This window comes from Brachyistius frenatus, unplaced genomic scaffold, assembly GCF_029030835.1.
Source record: "Brachyistius frenatus isolate BFR_SWC_R1_liver_20210118 unplaced genomic scaffold, ASM2903083v1 Contig_432, whole genome shotgun sequence".
Taxonomy (NCBI): domain Eukaryota; kingdom Metazoa; phylum Chordata; class Actinopteri; family Embiotocidae; genus Brachyistius; species Brachyistius frenatus.
The window spans coordinates 38,465-59,481 of record NW_027211031.1 but is presented as its reverse complement, the minus strand read 5'-3'; the positions used below and the strand labels follow the sequence as shown (position 1 = coordinate 59,481).

General features: G+C 39.7%; 1 protein-coding gene across 1 annotated transcript in view; it reads left to right on the top strand.

The window, feature by feature from the left end:
- nt5dc1 (5'-nucleotidase domain containing 1) overlaps positions 1–20,070 on the top strand; it is a 96,410-nt gene extending 76,340 nt beyond the window's left edge. The window contains exons 9-11 of the mRNA XM_069725600.1: positions 12,334–12,507; positions 15,582–15,750; positions 19,958–20,070. Coding sequence (XP_069581701.1) covers positions 12,334–12,507; positions 15,582–15,750; positions 19,958–20,070 — 456 coding nt within the window. The remainder of the gene's footprint in view (positions 1–12,333; positions 12,508–15,581; positions 15,751–19,957) is intronic.
- Positions 20,071–21,017: the final 947 nt, after the last annotated feature.

Below are 21,017 nucleotides of genomic sequence, written 5' to 3'. Positions count from 1 at the left end.
AGCGCTCTTCAAAAGTCATTTTCCCTTTGTTTAGGTTTTAATATCTCCCCTTCTAAAACTTTTACTGTGTTCAGTCCTGTTTTTTCAGCTGTTATTACATTCTTGTTTCAGCTAACGCATAAGCCACTCATGGACTTGCCTCTTTTGTCTATGTTTACATATGTTGTGATGTTTATGTTTTGCTCATGTCTTGTGGGAGGGAAGGTCATCACAGAAAAGATTCCCATGTTTCGGACATTGTACATTTCAAGATAGCCATTGCTGGCCTTCTTTTGCTGCTGCTTTTCAGTCATTATCGGAAATTCCATCTGTTTTGATTAATATACACGAACATAACTAATTCGAAAATCTCCATAAATAGTCCTAGTTAAAGGCAGCGAAAAAAACGGACAAATTAACTGTCACAACAATACAGCCATTTAACATACTGATGAGAAAGAATCTGTTCTAAGGTGGTTTTCAAAGCTTTACTTCAGGTAACATTTCTAATAACATAGAAAACAAATCGGTTAACCTGTGTGCAGTTTAGTACCTCGCAAGTCAAAGGAATAAAAGGGTATATGCACAGGTCAGTCGCAGGCAGAACAGTGTGGGGCAGCCAGCAGTACTTGTCATCGTCCACATCCCCATTTCTTCTCCCCTTTCCTCCCACCCTTCTACTCAATGTTCCTTCTGTTCCCCAGCCATGTGGAGAAAGCTCTCTTGGAATTCAGTGTCAACCTGCCCCTATAACAACCTTAAACACTCCTCGGGGATGACCTGAGTTGCTCTGTGTTTTCAGTTCTCTTCAATTTCACCTGACAGGACTTAGGGAAGGTGGGCTGAATGGAGGTATTCAGGAAATATTACAATTTGCTCTCAGCACAGTACTGAAGTGGATGGGGCCTGGGCTGATAGGACATGATCATACAGATTCTGAGTCTGGCTGGTTCCTTCTGAGGTTTACTTGTCAGGGTTAGGGTTAGGTCTCAGCTGAAATTACTGATAACATGTTTAATGATGCCATTCATTTGGCAGGATGTTTCACACCTTAAGAGTAGTGTTTGGAAGATTGCTTTCTAAATGTACTAGGTTACAGATGACTGGTTACCTTACTGGTTCCTGGTTAAAAATGCAATAAGTAATGTAACTATTTTATTCAATCCATTTAAATAATGTACTGTATTACATTTCATTACTTGTTGATTACTTTGTTAACTTTTAAAACTAAAAGACGCTAAAAAATATATTTAAACTATGCAGTGTATTCAAGAGCTACTCAACCACAACAATGGGTTTCAGACCCACGTCATCGACCAGATCTCTCGTTAGTCTGTGCAGATTCAGCAGCTAACCACTCATCTGACTCAGCCTGCAGCTCCAGCTATCCAGCTATCTCCTGCTTCTGCTTCCGTTCCGGCGTCGGTTTCCCCTGCTCCTCCTTTGGCTGCCCTGCACCTCGCCCAACCTGAGCAATCCTGGTGACTCCAGAGCCTTTCTCACCCAATACAGTCTCCACTTTTAGCTTTAGTGAACAGCTTATCCCACCAAGAGATCAACGACCACTTATGTCATCTCCCACCTGTTTGGTCCGGCTGAGGCCTGGGCCACCGCGGAATGGACAAGCAACTCCCCTGTTCGTGTTTCTTACAAGACTCACTGCAAAAAATGTTGGACCAGACTCCTCCGGGGCCCGAAGCAGCCCGTGCTCTCCTTCATCTGCGCCAAAGGCAACGTCGGCTGGCAGACTACGCTACAGAGTTCCGCACACTCTTCGCTGACAGTAGATGGAATGCTACTTCTCTCCACTCTGCCGATCTCCATCTTTTGTCGGACCAACTCAGGGATAGGAGATCCCCTGGACCTCCCCATTGACCTCGACTTCCTCATCGCATTGACCATCAAACTTAACAATCAGCTGAGGGAGAGCGAAACGTCCAGGTATCCATCTTGTCCTTAATCACCAGAAGGCAGTTTCCACATTCACGCAATCCTTCATCGCCTCCACCATCTTCCTCCTCATCTTCCTCTGAACCTTCACTCCCCCTGGCGGACTGGAGGAATCGTGCAGTTAGGCGCGGCTGTCTGTCTCCCAAGGTACAGCAGCATAGCTTTCATGAGGGAAGGTGTATCTACAGTGGCTAATTGCGATGTTTTGTTGGGGCCTGCCCAGTAAAAGGCCGGGCTTGCCAGTGAAGAGGAGGACACTGGTGAGCTGTCTGGGACTGATAAATGCTTTATAAACGCCAACATTTAAGATTCATCCCCTCACTATAACAATGGAAGCTAATGCTTTTGAAGCTAGTGCTTCTGTAATTATCCACACCATGTTGTCACCTGTTAGGGCTGGATTCCTTTTTTGTGAACAAGAGGAACAAGTCACTCTGCCCTTGCATCAACTACCTAGGCCTGAATGACATAACGATCAAAAACAAGTACCCCCTTCCATTAATCTTACCTGCTTTCAAACTTTCCGAAGGCGATATAATTTTTTACATAACTTGATCTGTTTAATGCCTACCACCTCATCAGGTTTAGGGAGGGGGATGAGTGGAAAACGGCGTTTAATACTCCCATTGGTCATATTGAATATCTTGTAATGCTATTTGGCCTGACCAATGCCCTTGCAGTGTTCCAAGCCTAAGTTAACGATGTGCTACATGACATGCGTAATCAGTTTGTTTTTGTATATTTGGACGATAGGTTGATCCATCTCTATGTAAGGGCAGAGAAATGTAAAGTCTATGTGACTACAGTCTCATTTCTCGGTTTCATTGTCTCCCAAAGTAACATTCACCTGAGAAGATGAGTGCAGTCTTTAACTGGCCCACTCCAGGAGGTACAGAACTTCTTGGATTTTTCCAACTTTTTCTGAAGCTTTATTAGGAACTACAGCACCATTGCCTCACCACTGCATGAGCTCACCTCTCCCACCTCTAAGTATTTCTGGTCTCTGCAAGCTGAAGTTGTTTTCTCATGCCTCAAAGAAAGCTTTACCTCAGCTCCCATCCTTGTAATTCCTAATGTCCATCACCAGTTCATCATTGAGGTTTGACGCTTTTCAGATTAAGGCGTTGCAGCGGTCCTTTCTCAGCGCTATCCTGAGGACAAGAAACTTCACCCCTGTGCCTTCATGTCCCATAAGGTCTCTCAAGTAGAGCGAACTGTGATGTTGGAGATTTTGAACTGCTGACTTTCAAAATTGTGCTCGAGGAGTGGCCTCATGGTTAGAGGGGGTGGAGACTCTCTTCCTCGTGTGCACCACAAAAATCAAGAACACCCCAGGACTGCCAGATGATTGAAATCCCGCCAGGCCCTTTAGGCATTATTTTTTAACCACTTTAACTTCTGTCTCTTTTACCGTCTATGGCACCAAGCCGGACACCCTGTCTCGCCTGTCCGGCATCGGAAAATTGGCAAGTCCTTGTCTGTCACCTGTCCACCTAACAAATTATCCTAGTTTGCCTTGTAAAATATTGGACTCTCCACTTTATGTTATAATTGTAATGTAATTTCACCAGTTGTTAGAGTAGAGGTTCAAACAATCATAATTACCTCATTTGGATTATCACAGATGATAAGCCCTGAACAGGTGCAAAACACAGGGTGCAGGGTGAGTCTCCCCCAAGCAATCTTTCACCATCCTGACTGCCTCCTTTATTGTGGGTGCAGTCACCTAGGACCATGGTAAAGAAAGTAATTTTAAATACTGGATGTATTTCCTGGAAACCGGTTGTTTGTCCCTCCTCCTCTGTGGTCCCAGATTATTCAGTAGGCGCACATCAATTGAGTGGCCTGTTACCCCGGAACCGCTCGGATGCTCTTCTTCCTAGACCAACATTTCAGGTGGTCTTTTATGGCCATATAAGACCCAAGACGTTAAGGAATATGTTTCTGCCTGTCCCACTTTTGCTCAGTGCAAGACCTCTCGTCAGCCTGCTGTTGGTCTGCTCCAGCCCCTCTCTGTTCTATCATGTCCTTGGTCAGACAAATCATTAGACTTTGTCACTGGACTTCCTCCATCCAAGGTCCTTACAATAGTTGACAGATTTTCCAAGTTGGTACCCTCAACCAAAGAAACAGCCAAAGTAATGTACAGGATGTCTTCCACATACATGGTTTTCTTAGGGATATGGTGTGTGACCGTGGTTCCTAATTTGTGTCACAATTCTGGAGGGCCATCTGTTCCTCTTTGGGTGCCTCGGTCTGCCTGTCTTCAGGTTATCATGCCCAGTCAAATCAACCTCCACTCTTCTTGGCTCCAGAGAAGGAGGTCAACGTCATTTCAGCACAAGCTCTCATCCATCTCACCTGGCGCCATCTCCTTAAGTCTGAGGCTTGTAGCAAGCTTCTGACGGACCGCCACCAACAGCCCCCTCCTTCCTACAAGCCCGGCCAGAGGGTCTGGCTCTCCACCCTGTGACTATCCTCTCAGGGTGGAACCCCACAAGCTGGCTCTGCCTTTTGTGGAGTTTTTTCCTCTCCAAGGTGGTACCACATTGTTGCTGTTCGTCTCAAGAAGCTTGAGACGAACAGCAACAGATGATGCGCATCCATCCCACATCTACTAGCAAATATAACTTTTTAAGATGGAATATGACAAAATGGCGCAATGTCCTTGTGCCTTGTTGGCCCCCTCCCCTCCCTGTGCTACAGGCCCCACACATAGCGCAGCACATTAAGGCTCCTTTTTATACCTGCTACATACCTCTGTTTAGCTAGGCTTGACTTTATCTTTAACTGCACCCCTGAGTGATGAGCTGACAAAAGATGGGGGTCCATAGGACCACTCTGCATGTCATCTTAAAATTGTAGTAGCTGCTTCTCCTAGCAAGATGATGGAAAACATACACAACAAATGAGCTTAAATGTACAATAATCACTTCATGCCAAATGTGAAAGTCCTTGTCTGTCACCTGTTCACCTTATAATCCAACAAAATATCCTAGTTTGCCTAGTGAGATATTTGACTTTCTTTAGCATCCACTTACTATTATGTTTTAATTGTCATGTCATTACACCAGTTTTTTGAGAGACTCAGCAGAGGTTCAAACAATTATAATTACCTCCTTTGGATTTTGTTTTGCAGGTGTTATGTTGACCTTTTAAGATGATATTAAAAGTTTTGCAATACATGTGACTTTCGATTCAGTTCAATTTGAAGAGAGAAACCCAACAATTTTCCCATTTGCAAGCACTCATTTTCGATAGCATAATGTTTTGGCTCAGCAATGTAGTAACACATAATGTTGCATATTACATGTAAACAAATTAGAAAATATTTGGTAAATGGCCATGCTTTTGTGCCAAAAGTACATCATCTTTGTGTCAACCAGTCATAATATTTGGCAGGGTTCAGGTCTGGAAACCTTTCTTAGCAGATGCCAACACGAGCTGTAGACTAGCACAGCAAGTCTTGTTCAGGATTAAGTCCTAAAGACAACAACTAAAGGCTGCATTTATAACAAATGCACCGTGATCTGTCTGTTCGGGGACAGAGAAGTTTCTGCTTAGCTGATTTATCTGAAGGCTATAGCCCAATTCTCTTCGTGCTTCTTTCCTTCATGCATAGCTTAGTATTGTACAGGCTAATGTGACTGTATCCATCAACAATGAGACTCTTCTGTGATATGTTGCCTCTGTGCTGGAATCCTTGGCCTCTGTAAATATTTATCAGAGTTAACCCATGACTTTGGCCACAGCGCTCCTTACCAATGAGACAGGTCGGATTTTTGGGGCATACACAGACCAGCTGTGGCCAGTTCTGGGAAAGTATGGTAGAAATATGATTCCTGTAGCCCTTGCCTCGGCCCAGGCCCACAGTGGCCCGATTAGCCCGCCTGTTTGTTTACATGTAGAACAGCCCTGTGGAGGGGAGGGACAAGACCAAGCTACTCGAATGCCTTCCATTCACTTTATGGCCTCCTGTAAGAAGGTTTGATACAGAGACATCTCACACACAACTATTTATACAACACATGTGCGTCATCCCTATTTATTACAGCTAGAATTTAAACGATTTGGTATTGGCTTTGGTTGGAAACAGAAATTATACAGTATACAATGCAGTAAGGTAAAACATTTTGATCAAATGTTGCCAGTCTATAATCAGCTTTAAGTTGCACTTAAAGTTTCAGTAGCAGTAACATCGAATGGCTATTTGTGACAGGAATCATTTAGGTAGGTAGGTAGGTAGGTAGGTATATACTTTATTAATCCCCGAGGGGAATTTTTTTTTGCCACAGCAGCATACATACAGGAGCAATAATAGAAACAATAGAATAAAATAATAATAGAATAGAATAATATAATAGAAAAGCAATAAAATAAAAAATATAAATATAAAATATAAAATGCACAGTACATACAGTATATATACGGTACATTAAATATCTATATATATTATATACAACAAACCAATAAACACAGTCAACACATATATACATACAGTACAGTATATATACAGTATATATATATATATATATATACACATACAGTACAGTATATATCTATATATATAATATACATACAATATACAAGCAACCAAGAAACACAGTCAACAGTGTTATTGTAAATAACAGTGTGTAGTGATGAACCTGCATAAGATCATCAATAATCTGTTGAAAGTTTCTGGTGTGGTGTGTAACCAAGGACAGGAAAGATCAAGTTTGAGTTCTGATGTAATTGGTGCAAGCTTTTATTAACAATAAAGTAATACATGCATTCTTAATGTTTGCTTTGATGGGTAACACAAGTCGAGAAAGCTTAATGAGTCACCAAAATTTGTACTCTTCATAAATGAAGAGACCTAGCAGCTGTCACCCAAAATATATATTTTTTTATTGAACAAATTATAGGTGTAGGCTATCTTTTTTCCTCTTGGACTTCATGCTGACATTGTTGTCTCACTGTTTAAGAAGCCTGTTTTGAATGGCTTATTGTCACAGCAACATAATTATGCAGCTCATGGGTTACAGGATGAAGATGTACCCGAGCTTGATGATAAGGTGGGATCCATTTTTGTGGCACTCGTGAATTAGATAATTTAAAAGCAGAACCACAAGAATGATTAAGCTAACTTAGACCTTTTTTTTTTTCATATCCAGATTGTATCCAAATGGATTTTTGAAAGTTTAGACAGCAAGAAACATTTCCACTTAAGAATAAGGGCCACAAAGTGCATTAACAAATGGTTAAATATGCCCAATTATGGTAAGTTAATGATTTTATAACATGCTCAATTATTTATGTTTGGCTATAGGTAGTTAAGGAAGAAACGTCTACATGAAGATAAAAGAACAAGCAAACCTCAATATGAAGACATAAATCACAAGTTGGAAGATAAACCATTATTTAAAAAAAAAAAAGAAGTTTTCTCTAAATCAGAGGTCTTCAACAGGGGGTCCCCCTAGGGAGTCCTCGGAGGTACTGCAGGGGGTCCGTGAAATTTTTGGTTGATTAGACAAAATTTTTTTTTCACAAATTTAAATGTCTTTAAATACACATTAACATGAATCCAACATATTGTAGCGAATGGATAAATAGAGGCAGAAGATGTTATCTTTCAGTCAGAAATGCACACATTCAGCGACACACAGGAGCTCTCTCAAGCTGGGCACCGGTTCACTCAGTGCGAGACTAGCCTGGACCTGTCCTTCCAAGCCTCCTGCACTCCTCCAGTTTAATATAAAACACAATTTTTTTTTTTATCACTAATGCTAATATAAGCTATTCAAATATGTAATGCATGAAGTTACATGAACACCCTTAATACATTATTTTAGACTCAATAGTTAAGTGTATAAATTAACTGGCAGTTAAGCCTAATTATTATATTCACTAATGCTCGAAGAATCTTTGTAAACTATTGAATTCTGTATAAATGAATATTAACATGAACAATGATTCGAGACACAATATTGAATTATTTTACCAGCAGCTAGTTAATTTACTAATACCTACAGCATCTTTATTAACTCATAAGTAAGGCATAAACATTAGTTCACATGAACACACTTAATAGATAGTAATTTAACCAGTAGTTAACTGTTAATTAACTGTAAGTTCATGCTTACCACAACACAAGTTATAGGTGTGTGTGTGTGTGTGTGTGTGTGTGTGTGTGTGTGTGTGTGTGTGTGTGTGTGTGTGTGTGTGTGTGTGTGTGTGTGTGTGTGTGTGTGTACACCACCAAATTTGCTATAAACCAAGGGAAAGTCCCTCAAAAAAGTCTGCTGCTGACATTTGCCACAACTCTTTTGGTGAAGTAAGAAGCATTTTCTAAAATGGCAGCCATACGCTCCAAGGGCATTGACTGAGCCAGAATGGGACGCAGCTGATTCAGTTGGAAAATCTTAGTTGCTAAGACCCCCAAGGTATATATAGTATTTCAAAAAAGACTCTTGCATTTAAAAGATCAGTGTACAGAATTTAGTGACATATGGTGGTGAGGTTGCACATTGCAACCAGCTCACCACTACTCACCTAACCTTCCACTTCCAAGGCCCATTCTCTAACACATCCACTATGTACGATGTCCCTGCAATGGCAGAAGGTCATGGATGGTAAGCAGCTCTGTCCTGCTGTTTATTGGATTTATACAGTCCAGCTGTTACCTGAGATAGGGTCACATTTGGTAAATGCGTCATTTGGTCCTCATCTTAAAAACCTTAATTTTAAAAGCCTTATTATTTGAAGTTTTTATTATGTTTGCATGGTACTTACAACCCCATTTCCAAAAAAGGTTGGTCACTGTGTAAAATGTAAATAAAAACAGAATGCAATGATTTGCCAATCATATAAACCCATATTTAAATTGAAAATAGAACAAAGACAACATCAAATGTTGAAACTGAGAAATTTTACTCTTTTGAAACATACAGTGGGTACGGAAAGTATTCAGACCCTTTTAAATTTTTCACTCTTCGTTTCATTGCAGCCGTTTGCTAAAATCAAAAAAGTTAATTTTATTTCTCATTAATGTACACTCAGCACCCCATCTTGACAGAAAAAAACAGAAATGTAGAAATTTGTGCAAATTTATTAAAAAAGAAAAACTGAAATATCACATGGTCATAAGTATTCAGACCCTTTGCTCAGTATTGAGTAGAAGCACCCTTTTGAGCTAGTACAGCCATGAGTCTTCTTGGGAATGATGCAACAAGCTTTTCATACCTGGATTTGGGGATCCTCTACCATTCTTCCTTGCAGATCCTCTCAAGTTCCGTCAGGTTGGATGGTGAACGTTGGTGGACAGCCATTTTCAGGTCTCTCCAGAGATGCTCAATTGGGTTTAGGTCAGGGCTCTGGCTGGGCCAGTCAAGAATGGTCAGAGTTGTTCCGAAGCCACTCCTTTGTTATTTTAGCTGTGTGCTTAGGGTCATTGTCTTGTTGGAAGGTGAACCTTCGGCCCAGTCTGAGGTCCAGAGCACTCTGGAAGAGGTTTTCTTCCAGGATATCTCTGTACTTGGCCGCATTCATCTTTCCTTCAATTGCAACCAGTCGTCCTGTCCCTGCAGCTGAAAAACACCCCCATAGCATGATGCTGCCACCACCATGTTTCACTGTTGGGATTGTATTGGTCAGGTGATGAGCAGTGCCTGGTTTTCTCCACACATACCGCTTAGAATTAATGCCAAAAAGTTCAATCTTGGTCTCATCAGACCAGAGAATCTTATTTCTCATAGTCTGGGAGACCTTCATGTGTGTTTTGGCAAACTCTATGCGGGCTTTCATATGTCTTGCACTGAGGAGAGGCTTCCGTCAGGCCACTCTGCCATAAAGCCCCGACTGGTGGAGGGCTGCAGTGATAGTTGACTTTGTGGAACTTTCTCCCATCTCCCTACTGCATCTCTGGAGCTCAGCCACAGTGATCTTTGGGTTCTTCTTTACCTCTCTCACCAAGGCTCTTCTCCCACGATTGCTCAGTTTGGCTGGACGGCCAGGTCTAGGAAGAGTTCTGGTCGTCCCAAACTTCTTCCATTTAAGGATTATGGAGGCCACTGTGCTCTTAGGAACCTTGAGTGCTGCAGAAATTATTTTGTAACCTTGGCCAGATCTGTGCCTTGCCACAATTCTGTCTCTGAGCTCCTTGGACAGTTCCTTCAACCTCATGATTCTCATTTGCTCTGACATGCACTGTGAGCTGTAAGGTCTTATATAGACAGGTGTGTGCCTTTCCTAATCAAGTCCAATCAGTTTAATTAAACACAGCTGGACTCCAATGAAGGAGTAGAACCATCTCAAGGAGGATCAGAAGAAATGGACAGCATGTGAGTTAAATATGAGTGTCACAGCAAAGGGTCTGAATACTTATGACCATGTGATATTTCAGTTTTTCTTTTTTAATAAATTTGCACAAATTTCTACATTTCTGTTTTTTTCTGTCAAGATGGGGTGCTGAGTGTACATTAATGAGAAATAAAATTAACTTTTTTGATTTTAGCAAATGGCTGCAATGAAACAAAGAGTGAAAAATTTAAAGGGGTCTGAATACTTTCCGTACCCACTGTATATGCTCATCTTGAATTTGATGCCAGCAACACATTTAAGAAATGTTGGGATGGGGCAAATGAAGACTCGAAAAGTTGTGCTGTGCTAAAGACAAAAACACCTGGTGGAACATTTCTGTGAAGATAGGGAGGGGTTTACCACTCTATGAAGGAGTGCATGGGCAAATAGTGTAGCAATTTAAGATTATTTTTTTTTCAATGTAAAATTGCAAAGACTTTGGGGATTTCATCATCTACAGGACTTAACATCATTGAAAGATTCAGAAAATCCATGCAAATCTCTGTGCACAATGGACAATGTGGAAAACCAGTTTTGGATTGCCATGATCTTTGTGCCCTCAGGCGGTAGTGCATTAAGAATGGAAATTAATCTGCAGTGGAAATCACTGTATGGGCTTAGGAAAACATTCCAAAAACCCTTGTCTGTGAACACAGTTTGTCGCCACATCCACAAATATATGTTAAAATAAAGTTTTAACATGTAAGTGCAAAAAAGAAACCATGATCTAGAAAAGCCAAGGCCTTCTCTGGGCCCAAGCGATTTGCAAATCATCACATCTGTTTTTATTTACATTTTACACAGTGGTCCCAACTTTTTTGGGAAATGAGGTTGTATTCCAACATCTTGTTAATCAAAATATAACAAAGTAGCACAAAATTATTATTCCAAAATAGAGTCAGTGGAATAGTGTGTAGGCTGTATTGACATCTGGTGGTGAAGCAACCAAAAGATCACCCCTCCACTCATCCTCCCCTTCCAAACATGTAGGAGAATCTACGGTGGCTGCAGAACTTGCAAAGTGAAAACATGAAAAGCCTCCTTTAAAGCCACTTTTTGGTTTGTAACTTTTTAGCTGCTGTAGAAAAATGCCAGTTCAACATGGTGGGCTCCATAGAAGGGGACCCGCTTCCTAAATAGATATTAAAGACTCATTCTAAAGTAGGGAAAGATAACTAGCCTTAGTTTTAATGAAAACATACTTATAAATATAATTATTTTTTTTTGCTACTAGATCCTTCTAAATCCAACACATCAAACCTTTAAGGGTGCTCACTGGTGGGTTCATTTCTCAGTATTACATACTGTGATAAATCAGGGCGTAGGACTCAAAAAAAATTAGTAAGATTTGAAATTCTTTCCTTGGCAGATGGTAAAAACAAGCAAAAGCACCAGAGGATAATCCAAAAATATTAATAGAGACAGTCCAAAAATCCAGGAAATGAGGCAATCACAAAGGCAACAGTACCAAAAAGGGCAAGGCCAAAACTCACAAGACACTAGGAATAAATACGGGAATGATTAGCACATTGATTACAATGATCTGGCACGGGAGGTAAGGGAAACGCTCACTATGTACACATGAGGGCAGGGAAATAATTGGACACAGGTGAAAACAATCAGGGCGGGGACAACTATCCCAACGGCAGGAAAACACGAGGGCAGGAAGTGAAGAGACCTGAAAGTGAGTACAAAATAAAACAGGAAATGAATATGGCAAAAAAATGGAAAACATACAGAAAATAACTAAACAGAAAGGACATGTTGTGACACATTAAGTATAATGTATGCGTGTAGTATTCCTGTGTACTGGTATTTTAATTATTTTAGCCAGACATATGTGTCTTGTCACTTTGATGTCCAGCATCTCCACTCCTCACTCCATTTCCTCTCCCACTTTGAGATGAACAGAAAGAAATTGCTGTGGAAAAAGGATTCGAAGCTTTTAGCGTCTGCGTTTCAGACTATCTGCTGCTGAGGGAAGAGTTCAGTGCAGGTTGAAAGTAGGCAGTTGAATGTAGGCGAGCTGTTTTCTCAGTCTCTTTTTTTTTTCTCACCCCGCAGGTTGTGTATTTCGGAGATAGCATGAGGTCAGACATGTTCCCCGCCAGCAGCTTTGGGAAGTGGGAGACGGTGATGATAGCGGAGGAAATGGAAGGGGAGGGTGTCCCGAAGAGCGACGCAGCGATGTCCAATGAGGCCCAAGTGGAGCCGCTGGAGAAAAAAGGAAAGTTCGAGGTAGGTTTACCGAAGCAGCTGTTTCCATTTAACAGGCATTCCCCACCCTGATCTAACCTCCATCCCCTCCGCCACCCCCACCACCCACTCTGCTGCTAACCATGTACCTTTTTGTTAGTAGATGAATGCTTACGTGCTACTTTTAAACAAGCGTGTTTTTGAAAGAGGCAAAAGTTCATTGATCAGTCAGCAAAAACTTTCAGAGGAACTCTTAAAATACAGTTACTCTTACCTAATACAAAAACTGCAAGAAAAAAATAAATTACTATAGTCACAGAACACAATATTGAATAAATAGTAAAAGAGACAAAATTGGAGTTTCTGTTTTGGGTATTCAACCATTGTTGCGATTCTGACAGTTAAAAAGTGAGGAGTCAGCACACTGTTTGGCAAGAAAGACCAGGACTAGACTTCCTGTTTTTCCAAAATGCATTAGGCTGTGGTATTATACTACACTTTTGATGTGTCCTCAACAGTAACCACAGTCTTTCACTTAGTCAGTGCAGGTAATTCACACTACCGTGGAGAAGTTAATGATCCCGGGCAAAGATGAGGCCTGGAACCATGGTATCCCATGTAGGAAAAGTTTTGAACTGTCTATAGATGCTGAATAAATGGCATCCAGGACTGCCTTTTTGACTTTTTTGTTGTATGCAGGAAAGAGATTTACAGTACATAAATCCAGCATTGAAGAAATACAGAAAATGTCCTCCAATAGCTTCAAATACACAGTCAGAGTTAGCTTTAACAGGCGTGAGCCTGACACTGACTTTTTTTTTTGTACATTTACTGACTATGACATCCATGGTGAAAGAAAAAACTCCAGTCTGTCTGTCTTTCCCAAGAGAAATTCAAATTTCTAGCACTGACTGTGGAGAAGTAATATATCAATATTACTTTTCCATTAATGTGTTTGTTGCATTTTACTGCCGTTGTTATGGTGATGAAGAGGCTTTGGGACTGGGTGGGCATATTAGGCATTAGCACTAGACAGGTTATCATCTTAGCTCTCCAACAAAATTATCTCTTTTGTGGACTTTGTGTCTTACTCGTGTCTGACTTGTGGTATCCCACATGGCTCTGTTCTGTTACCTCAACTATTGTCCTTATATCTGCTGCCCCTGGGATAGATCATGCATTATTTTCTAATTCCATATTACCTATTTGCAGACAATATCCACCTCCACCTCTCTTTCAAACGTGGTGAGACTTGCAGGTTATCTTAGCTCTTAGAGTGTCTGAATGCTATAAGGGACGAGGCAGCTGAAAATGTTCTACAGCTCAATGCAAAATGTTCTGATTGTAGATCCAGAAAAAGGTTGTTTCCATTTTCATACGAACTATTGGGACCACTTTCCTCTGCTGCACCCACAAACTTCAGAAACTTGGAGGTAATATTTGATTAGGCCATGTCGTTTGATTCCCAGCTGACCAAAACGTGCTTTTTCTATTTGAGAAATACTGACAAACTGAGATCTGTTGTTGAGATCGGCTAAACTAACTAAATCACTTTTGTCTTTACTCAATACGTCTAGTCCTTATCGTCTACAGGTTATCTAGAATGCTGCTGCTGAACAGAATTCATTTTAAAATTCTGACTCTGCTTCCAGAGCATTGCACAGTCCTGCATATGTGGCTGATGTACTCAAACCCAATTTCTCTGCTCGCCTATTGAGATCGAATAATTTAAAGTTTGCTCTCAGTCCCATGCACTCGCCTTCAAGTTTTTGGGTTGTAGCTCCAGAAGGAAAATTCCATTCCATTATGAAATGCTCTGTTTGCACCCCTACAGTCTGCTGATTCTCTTGACTCTCTCAAAAGACAGCTAAAGACATTACCTTTTACACAGGCATTTGTGTAACATATAAACACTGGCTCAGCATCTTTGAACTTTGTCTACCTCTTTGTGTATTGTGTTGTTATCTTGCATTGTGTCTTTATGTCTTAAATGTGGTTTACCATATCTTTTGATCTCTCTTTGATATCTTCTTTTTTACTTTGTAAATATACTTCACTTACTTACTTTGTATTCCAAATGTAGTGGTGCAATACGTTTTCAAGGCTGCAGTAATCATATTCTCATACTTTCATGCAGTATTAACATTTGTGAATGTGTTCAAGAGGTGGTGCCTTTGAGTAGTTCTAACCTGTGTGACATGACAAGAGTGATGCTCAACGGGCACAGCCCAAACTGCAATTACGCATTGGGATATCAGTGGCCATACTGCATGTTCAATCTATCACGATGCTGTATGCCAGGTACAGTTTCCACTCTAAAAAAAAAAACAACCTCCGGTCTAATTGTAATATGATAGCTCAGGCAGCTTTGCTATAGTGGGATAGAATACGTTATCAAAATTTGATAAAGTGTTGGATGTTTGTGTAATTAAACCTGATTAAAAAAACAATACTGACAGAAGGAATCTCATCGGTGATGAGTCTGCATCAGTCTGTGGATGAAACTCTTCTCATTTATCAGCATTATTTCAAATATTGAATCAGATCAATCTAATTACTCAATACTGCAAACAAAGATATGTAAATGATAGAATAAGCAATATATGTAGCATAAAGGCTTTTCAGTATGTTGCAGAAGGAATTAATGAACTTATTCAGGACGAAGTTTGGGCATGATCTTGTGTTGTCATCAGCATGTTGGATTTGTTATTTTTCCATCTTCAATACCCCTGGCAATCCTACTTCTTTTTTTGTTGTTGTTGTTGTTGTTGTTGTTGTTGTTGTTCTTTGCCATTAATACAATTAATATTTGGGACATTTTTAAACACCACCTCCTACTGTCTGATCTCTGCTTATCAACTGTATTTGCCTATAAAATAGAAATAATGAGCAGTAATTGAGTAACAGAATGGGGGGATTTCTCGAAAACAATGATTCAATGCAGTTCTCAAAATAACCCTCAAAGATGCTTGGGTTAAAGCCAGTTTGAAGTCTCCATATATTAACCGTGCTCGGGATAGTAATTCCCACCTCCTTTAATCAGGTCTGCACTTGTCTGAAAATTAATCTTAACACAGAGTTACATAGTTTGGTTTGTGTTTCAACTGTCTTAACAGGAGCAGGGCATGAAGTCACCGTCTGCTGTGTCCAATCAGTGGGGCTCCTACTTCGTCGACCTACATAGAAGTGGGGGAGGGGACGAGGAGAGCCAGAAACTGACCTGGTGCTGCCAAAGCATTCATAAATACAGCACCATGGCTATCCCCAGTGTTGAGCACATAGCAGGTATGTGGAAGGAGACAAATGATGGTCGGACAAGATTAGAAAGAAAAGAAGATCTAAAATATAATAATAAGCTTAAACTTTATTTAAACGTGTTACCACAAAAGGTTAACTTAAATTTAACGTTACATGCCAGACGGTTCGGAAAAGAGAAGGCACTTTCAAAAATACTTGGTGATTTCCTAAAGCACCTGTCTATTACTGTCTATCACGAGCTAACTTCAACCGATCAGATTTTATTTTTATTTTTTTCAAACAAACAGTAGCTTTTATAGTTCATACATAAATATGCAGATAGACCCTGGCTCTAAAAACTGAAGCCAATGTGGAATTGCCTTAAAGTGCAATACCACTAAGAAACGCTACGGGAACGCTCTACAAAACTTCCAATAAACTCCCATTGAAAAAATGTCAAATTGTCAATCCATTTTTCCCTCAAGTCATTATGGTGTCAGTAGCTAAATTCACTCCTTCTGATCAGTGTTCTGGTGGCTGTTCTGAAAGTAATACCATTAATAAGATATTAGGCCTCAGACCAAAGAGTTTGGCAATATGATGCACATTGGTCAAGATATAAAGATTTAAAATCTAACATCTAAATAAAAAGACAGAAAGTGTAAAGAGTGTAAAGCCATTCTGTTTCTTTTTCAAAGTAAATTATAGCTAAGCTAGTAAAGTAGTGCAGTAAACAAGACACGATGGCAAGATGGTAGTTTGTGCACATTTTTAATGCCAACAATTGTTCTATGCTGATAAAATATGACTGAACTGGCTCTTCGTAGCAACAGGTTTAGATGACAGTGGGTCATAGGCTGATGACCAATACACTTTTTTTTTAAATCTTAGAGTTAGTATTCATTTCCAGTCAGATTTTAATAGAAACAGTTCTTTAGTAAACACAGTACTTAAACTTCAGTGAGCTTTTAGAAAACTGTTGACTGCATGAAAATGACAGATGATGCCATGGCAGCAAAGGATACTGCCAGGGAGAGCTCGCTCTCTCTCTTTTATTCATGGGCAAAGTAGACTGACCACATATTTGACCTCCAGACATGATTTTGGCCAATAACGAGAGATGACCATTTAAGGAAATACTGAACACATTTTTTTTGCAGGTGTAGAGAAGGCCCATTTATGGTAAAACTGGTGGTATTGTTCATTCATACATTCACTTGGTCTTGTCCATTTTCATAAGAGCAAATAAAGTGTAATACAGTTGTCTCATTCAAAACTGTGTTTGTGGGCACTAGTTTTTAAAGGATTTTGTTGAGATTTTTTTTTTTTGTATCAACAGCAAACAGCACTAAGAAAACTAGTATGTTTTTCTACAGAAAAAAAATCTATAAAACAGAAAAACATCAGAAACAGATCCAGTTTTCAAAAGAAAGACTTTATGTTATAGTTACAATCTTTTGCTTATTAGGGTTGTGGTAAAAATATCAGGTCACAATTGATTTTATTCCCAAACCCAAGTCGTAACCTTTTAACCAGGCACAGAAAAAATGGGTGGCAGTGTGTTCTTGTAAATATGCCCATATGTTACACAGAAAATGCATGAGAATCTACCCTGTGGTGTTAGAATAGGAGGAGAAAAAAAGTCTGATGACATTCCATGGATAAAAAAAACCCTCCCAAAATCACCACATCAGACGGCTCCTTCCTTTTGTTTCCACACAGAAACATTCACATGATTCCGAACAGGGCCTGAACCAGACACAGATGTAGAAACTTAGAATCATAATTAGCTTCAACGAACCACCACTGTGCTGTGCAACAAATCTTGGGAAATTTGTGCCACTCACCCATATAATATTAAACTTTGAGAGGTTTTGACACTGGCGACATTGGTGCTTGAACTTGGTCAAATTCCCTCAGGTCCCCCTAACCCTGTTGGTCTGCTTTTACTTTTGTGTACTGTTGCTATGATACGTTTGCCAAGTGCTTCTCTCAACAAAGTGTAGGCATTTGCAATGGTTGCCCGGAAATCTCAGTTTTGATGTCTCAGGTTTTACAAAAACATCGCTATTTGTGTTATCTTGAAATGTGAGCGGTCTTCTTATATGATCTACTTGGTACAGATTGTCATGTGATTTCATACAAACCACTTTTTAATTGGAACTCATGTCAGGGTTGGGTTATGGTGTTTTAGCTTAACTGCAACCCCGTTTCCAAAAAAGGTTGGGACACTGTGGACAATGTAAATAAAAACAGAATATGATTTGCAAATCATGTAAACCCATATTGAATTGAAAATGAGACAAAGACAACACATCAAATGTTGAAGCTGAGAAATGTTCTTGTTTTATGAAAAATAAATACTCATTTTGAATTTGATGGCAGCAACACATTTCAAACACATCTCACAGAAGTGAGGGTTGACAACTCTGTAAAAGACTGCAAGGGCAAATAGTGCAAATATTAAGAATATTGTTCCTGAACATAAAATTGCAGCGAATTTGGGATTTCATCCTTTAGGGTACATAATATCATTAAAGGATTTAGAGAATCTGAAGAAATCTCTATAGTCAAGAGAAAAGGCTGAAAACCAATATTAGATGGCTGCAATCTTCGGGCCGTCAATGCATTAAAAATAGCCATGATTCTGTGGTGAAAATCACTGCATATAGCTCATCGCTGCATCCTCAAATGCTGTTTAAATCTCTACCATACAAAGACGGAAGCATATATAAACATGATCCAGAAACGCTGCTGCCGTATTTGGGCACAAGTTAATTTAAGATAGACTGAAATAAAGTGGAAAACTGTCCTGGGGTCCGATTTTTTTTTTATTATTATTTTTTTTTTATGGAAATAATAAACACCACATTCTTCAAGCCAAAGAGTAGAGGGACCACCCAGCTTGTTATTGGCGCACAGTTCAAAAGCCAGCATTTATGACAGTAGAGGAATGTGTTACTGCACATGGCATGTAGCTTGCACATTTGGGAAAGCACCCTTAATGCTCAATGATATAATTAGGTTTTGGAGCAGCATATACTGCCAGTCAGATATATTTTTTAGGGAAGGCTAAGCTTATTTCAGAAGGACAATGCCAAACCACATTCTGCAGGTCCAGGTGCTTAACTGGCCGGCCAGTAATCTAGAGCACTCACCCAATGAAAAGATTTGGTGCATCATGAAACAGTTCAGCAGCTGAAATTCTATATCAGGCAAGATTGGGACACAAAACTCCAGCAACTGGTCTCCTTAGTTCCCAGATGTTTACAGGGTGTTGTTAAAAGAAGAAGTGATGCAACAGAGGGGTAAACATGCCCCAACTTTAAAAATATTAGCATATATTTTTCATAATACAATAGAATTTATTCGGACATACATTTAAAATACATTTAAATAAATGTAATATATTGTCTTGATATCTGGCCTCTTTCTCACCTCCACACAGCTACTTGCTAAGTGAAGTGGGTATAAATTTCAGAACCAGTTTCTGCAAGTTACTGAAAAACGTCACTACCAACACCCTCTATCTTCAATGATGGTAGATGTTCCAAGGCTATCTAACCATCGGACATGCAGTTCAAACAGAGCATAAATCTAGCTAGCATTTGTACACTATGATGTCAAACAAGCACTAAAGCAAATGTTCTGTGTATATGTATTGCGAATGGCCAAAAGTGCAGGCACCAATTTTGACATCCAAAAGGAGCTTTAAGAAGCAAACAACTTCTCCAAAACAACAAGTACTTCAAAGGTACTTAGGTCATGATTCAGGTGGTACAATATCCTTTTTTGGGGGGCAGAATTACTCACTTCATCTTGATGTGTGAAAATAAAAAAACAACAGGTACTTCTTGTAACTTTTGTATCTACATACTAGTGCAATACCGTTATTGCCGTTGAAGAAATATTGTCTGAAAATGTGTGTTGTTATCACCACCTAACCAACGATCACGTTTTGCTGCCTTATGATAGAAGATTTTTGCCCACAAGATGCCCACATCTTAAAATTCTGGCCGTATGTCTGTTTTTCTGTCTGTTTTCATCCCCGTTAAGATTGCAGGGCTGTAATTTATGATCGAGTTTTCTCTTTGGAGGTGAAAGATCAAACATGAGTCCAACTTTCTCTAGACTGAAATTATTACTACCTGCCATGGAGAACAAAATGTGCTTTTCCACTTAATATTCAATCATGAATTACTCTCACAATCACTTGAAGCTGACTTTTCTGTTGGATTTGTTTTACTCTTTCTAGATCTCCCTCTGGATTACAAGTTCCCCAGGTTTTCCCCTGACAAGCCCTGCACCACTGGTTACTACCCCAAACCCCCAGATTCCTTGCTGAAGATGTGTGAGAGTCTGTTGTAAAAAAAGGAAAAAAAGAAAAAAGAGGGGTAGGGGGGGAAGAAAACTCCTCCCTTACCCCTTTGCCTCAGGAGAGGAATGTGCCTCCATTTTTGCCTGTAGTTTTCCACCTGACTCCACCCACATCTACACGGAGCACAGGATGCATACACTCCTCACCCATTCACAGAAACCATGTGAATGTAAACCACAGCATCTCTCTGTATTGATGCATACATTTGAACGTTGTGTCGTGGTTTTGTGTACTGTACATGTGGAAATACCACAAAATAAAAGTATGCCCGTGTGTTTCTGCATACAGTAATAATATAGTGGTGTTACTGTTTTACATGTGTAACCACCCCCCCATTAATTTCCATCGTAGATTGTTTAAAAATCTGAAGTCTTTGAACTTCTCCGAAAATAAAGTGAACATTTTACATCTTTTTCCTTGAAGTGATTACCTCAAAAGTGTGAGCTACTGTAAGCAAGAACAGCGAGTACTTGTCCCTTAAGATCCTTTGGAGTAATTGTGTCAGTATTTCTATACAAAACATTTATTGTAAAGTCCTCTTTTTTTAATGATTTAATTGTATACATTTTAGTAACTTTGACATGAGGTTTAAGGTCTATTGTGTCAGTTTCGTTGAAGGTGTTGATCATCAGGTCATTGTTACTAAAGAACTAGCACAATACTGTCCTTTGTGTTGGCTGTTTCAAAAAAAGAACACAACGATTAGAAACACTTAATAATAATAATAATGGAAGATGAAGACTATGCTAGATGTTCTCTGTATTACTTTTGGTGCAACTGTGCTCTTTGAGTGATTGTGTAAAAATGTGGACTCTGTGCTTCATTCATATGCAGATTGAAACATGCTTTAACCGACTTCTGAATTGTTATTTTGTCGGTGTGCATATACAAGTCGTGCCATTGTATTTAAGGAATACTTGGGGGAAATGTAAAGAAG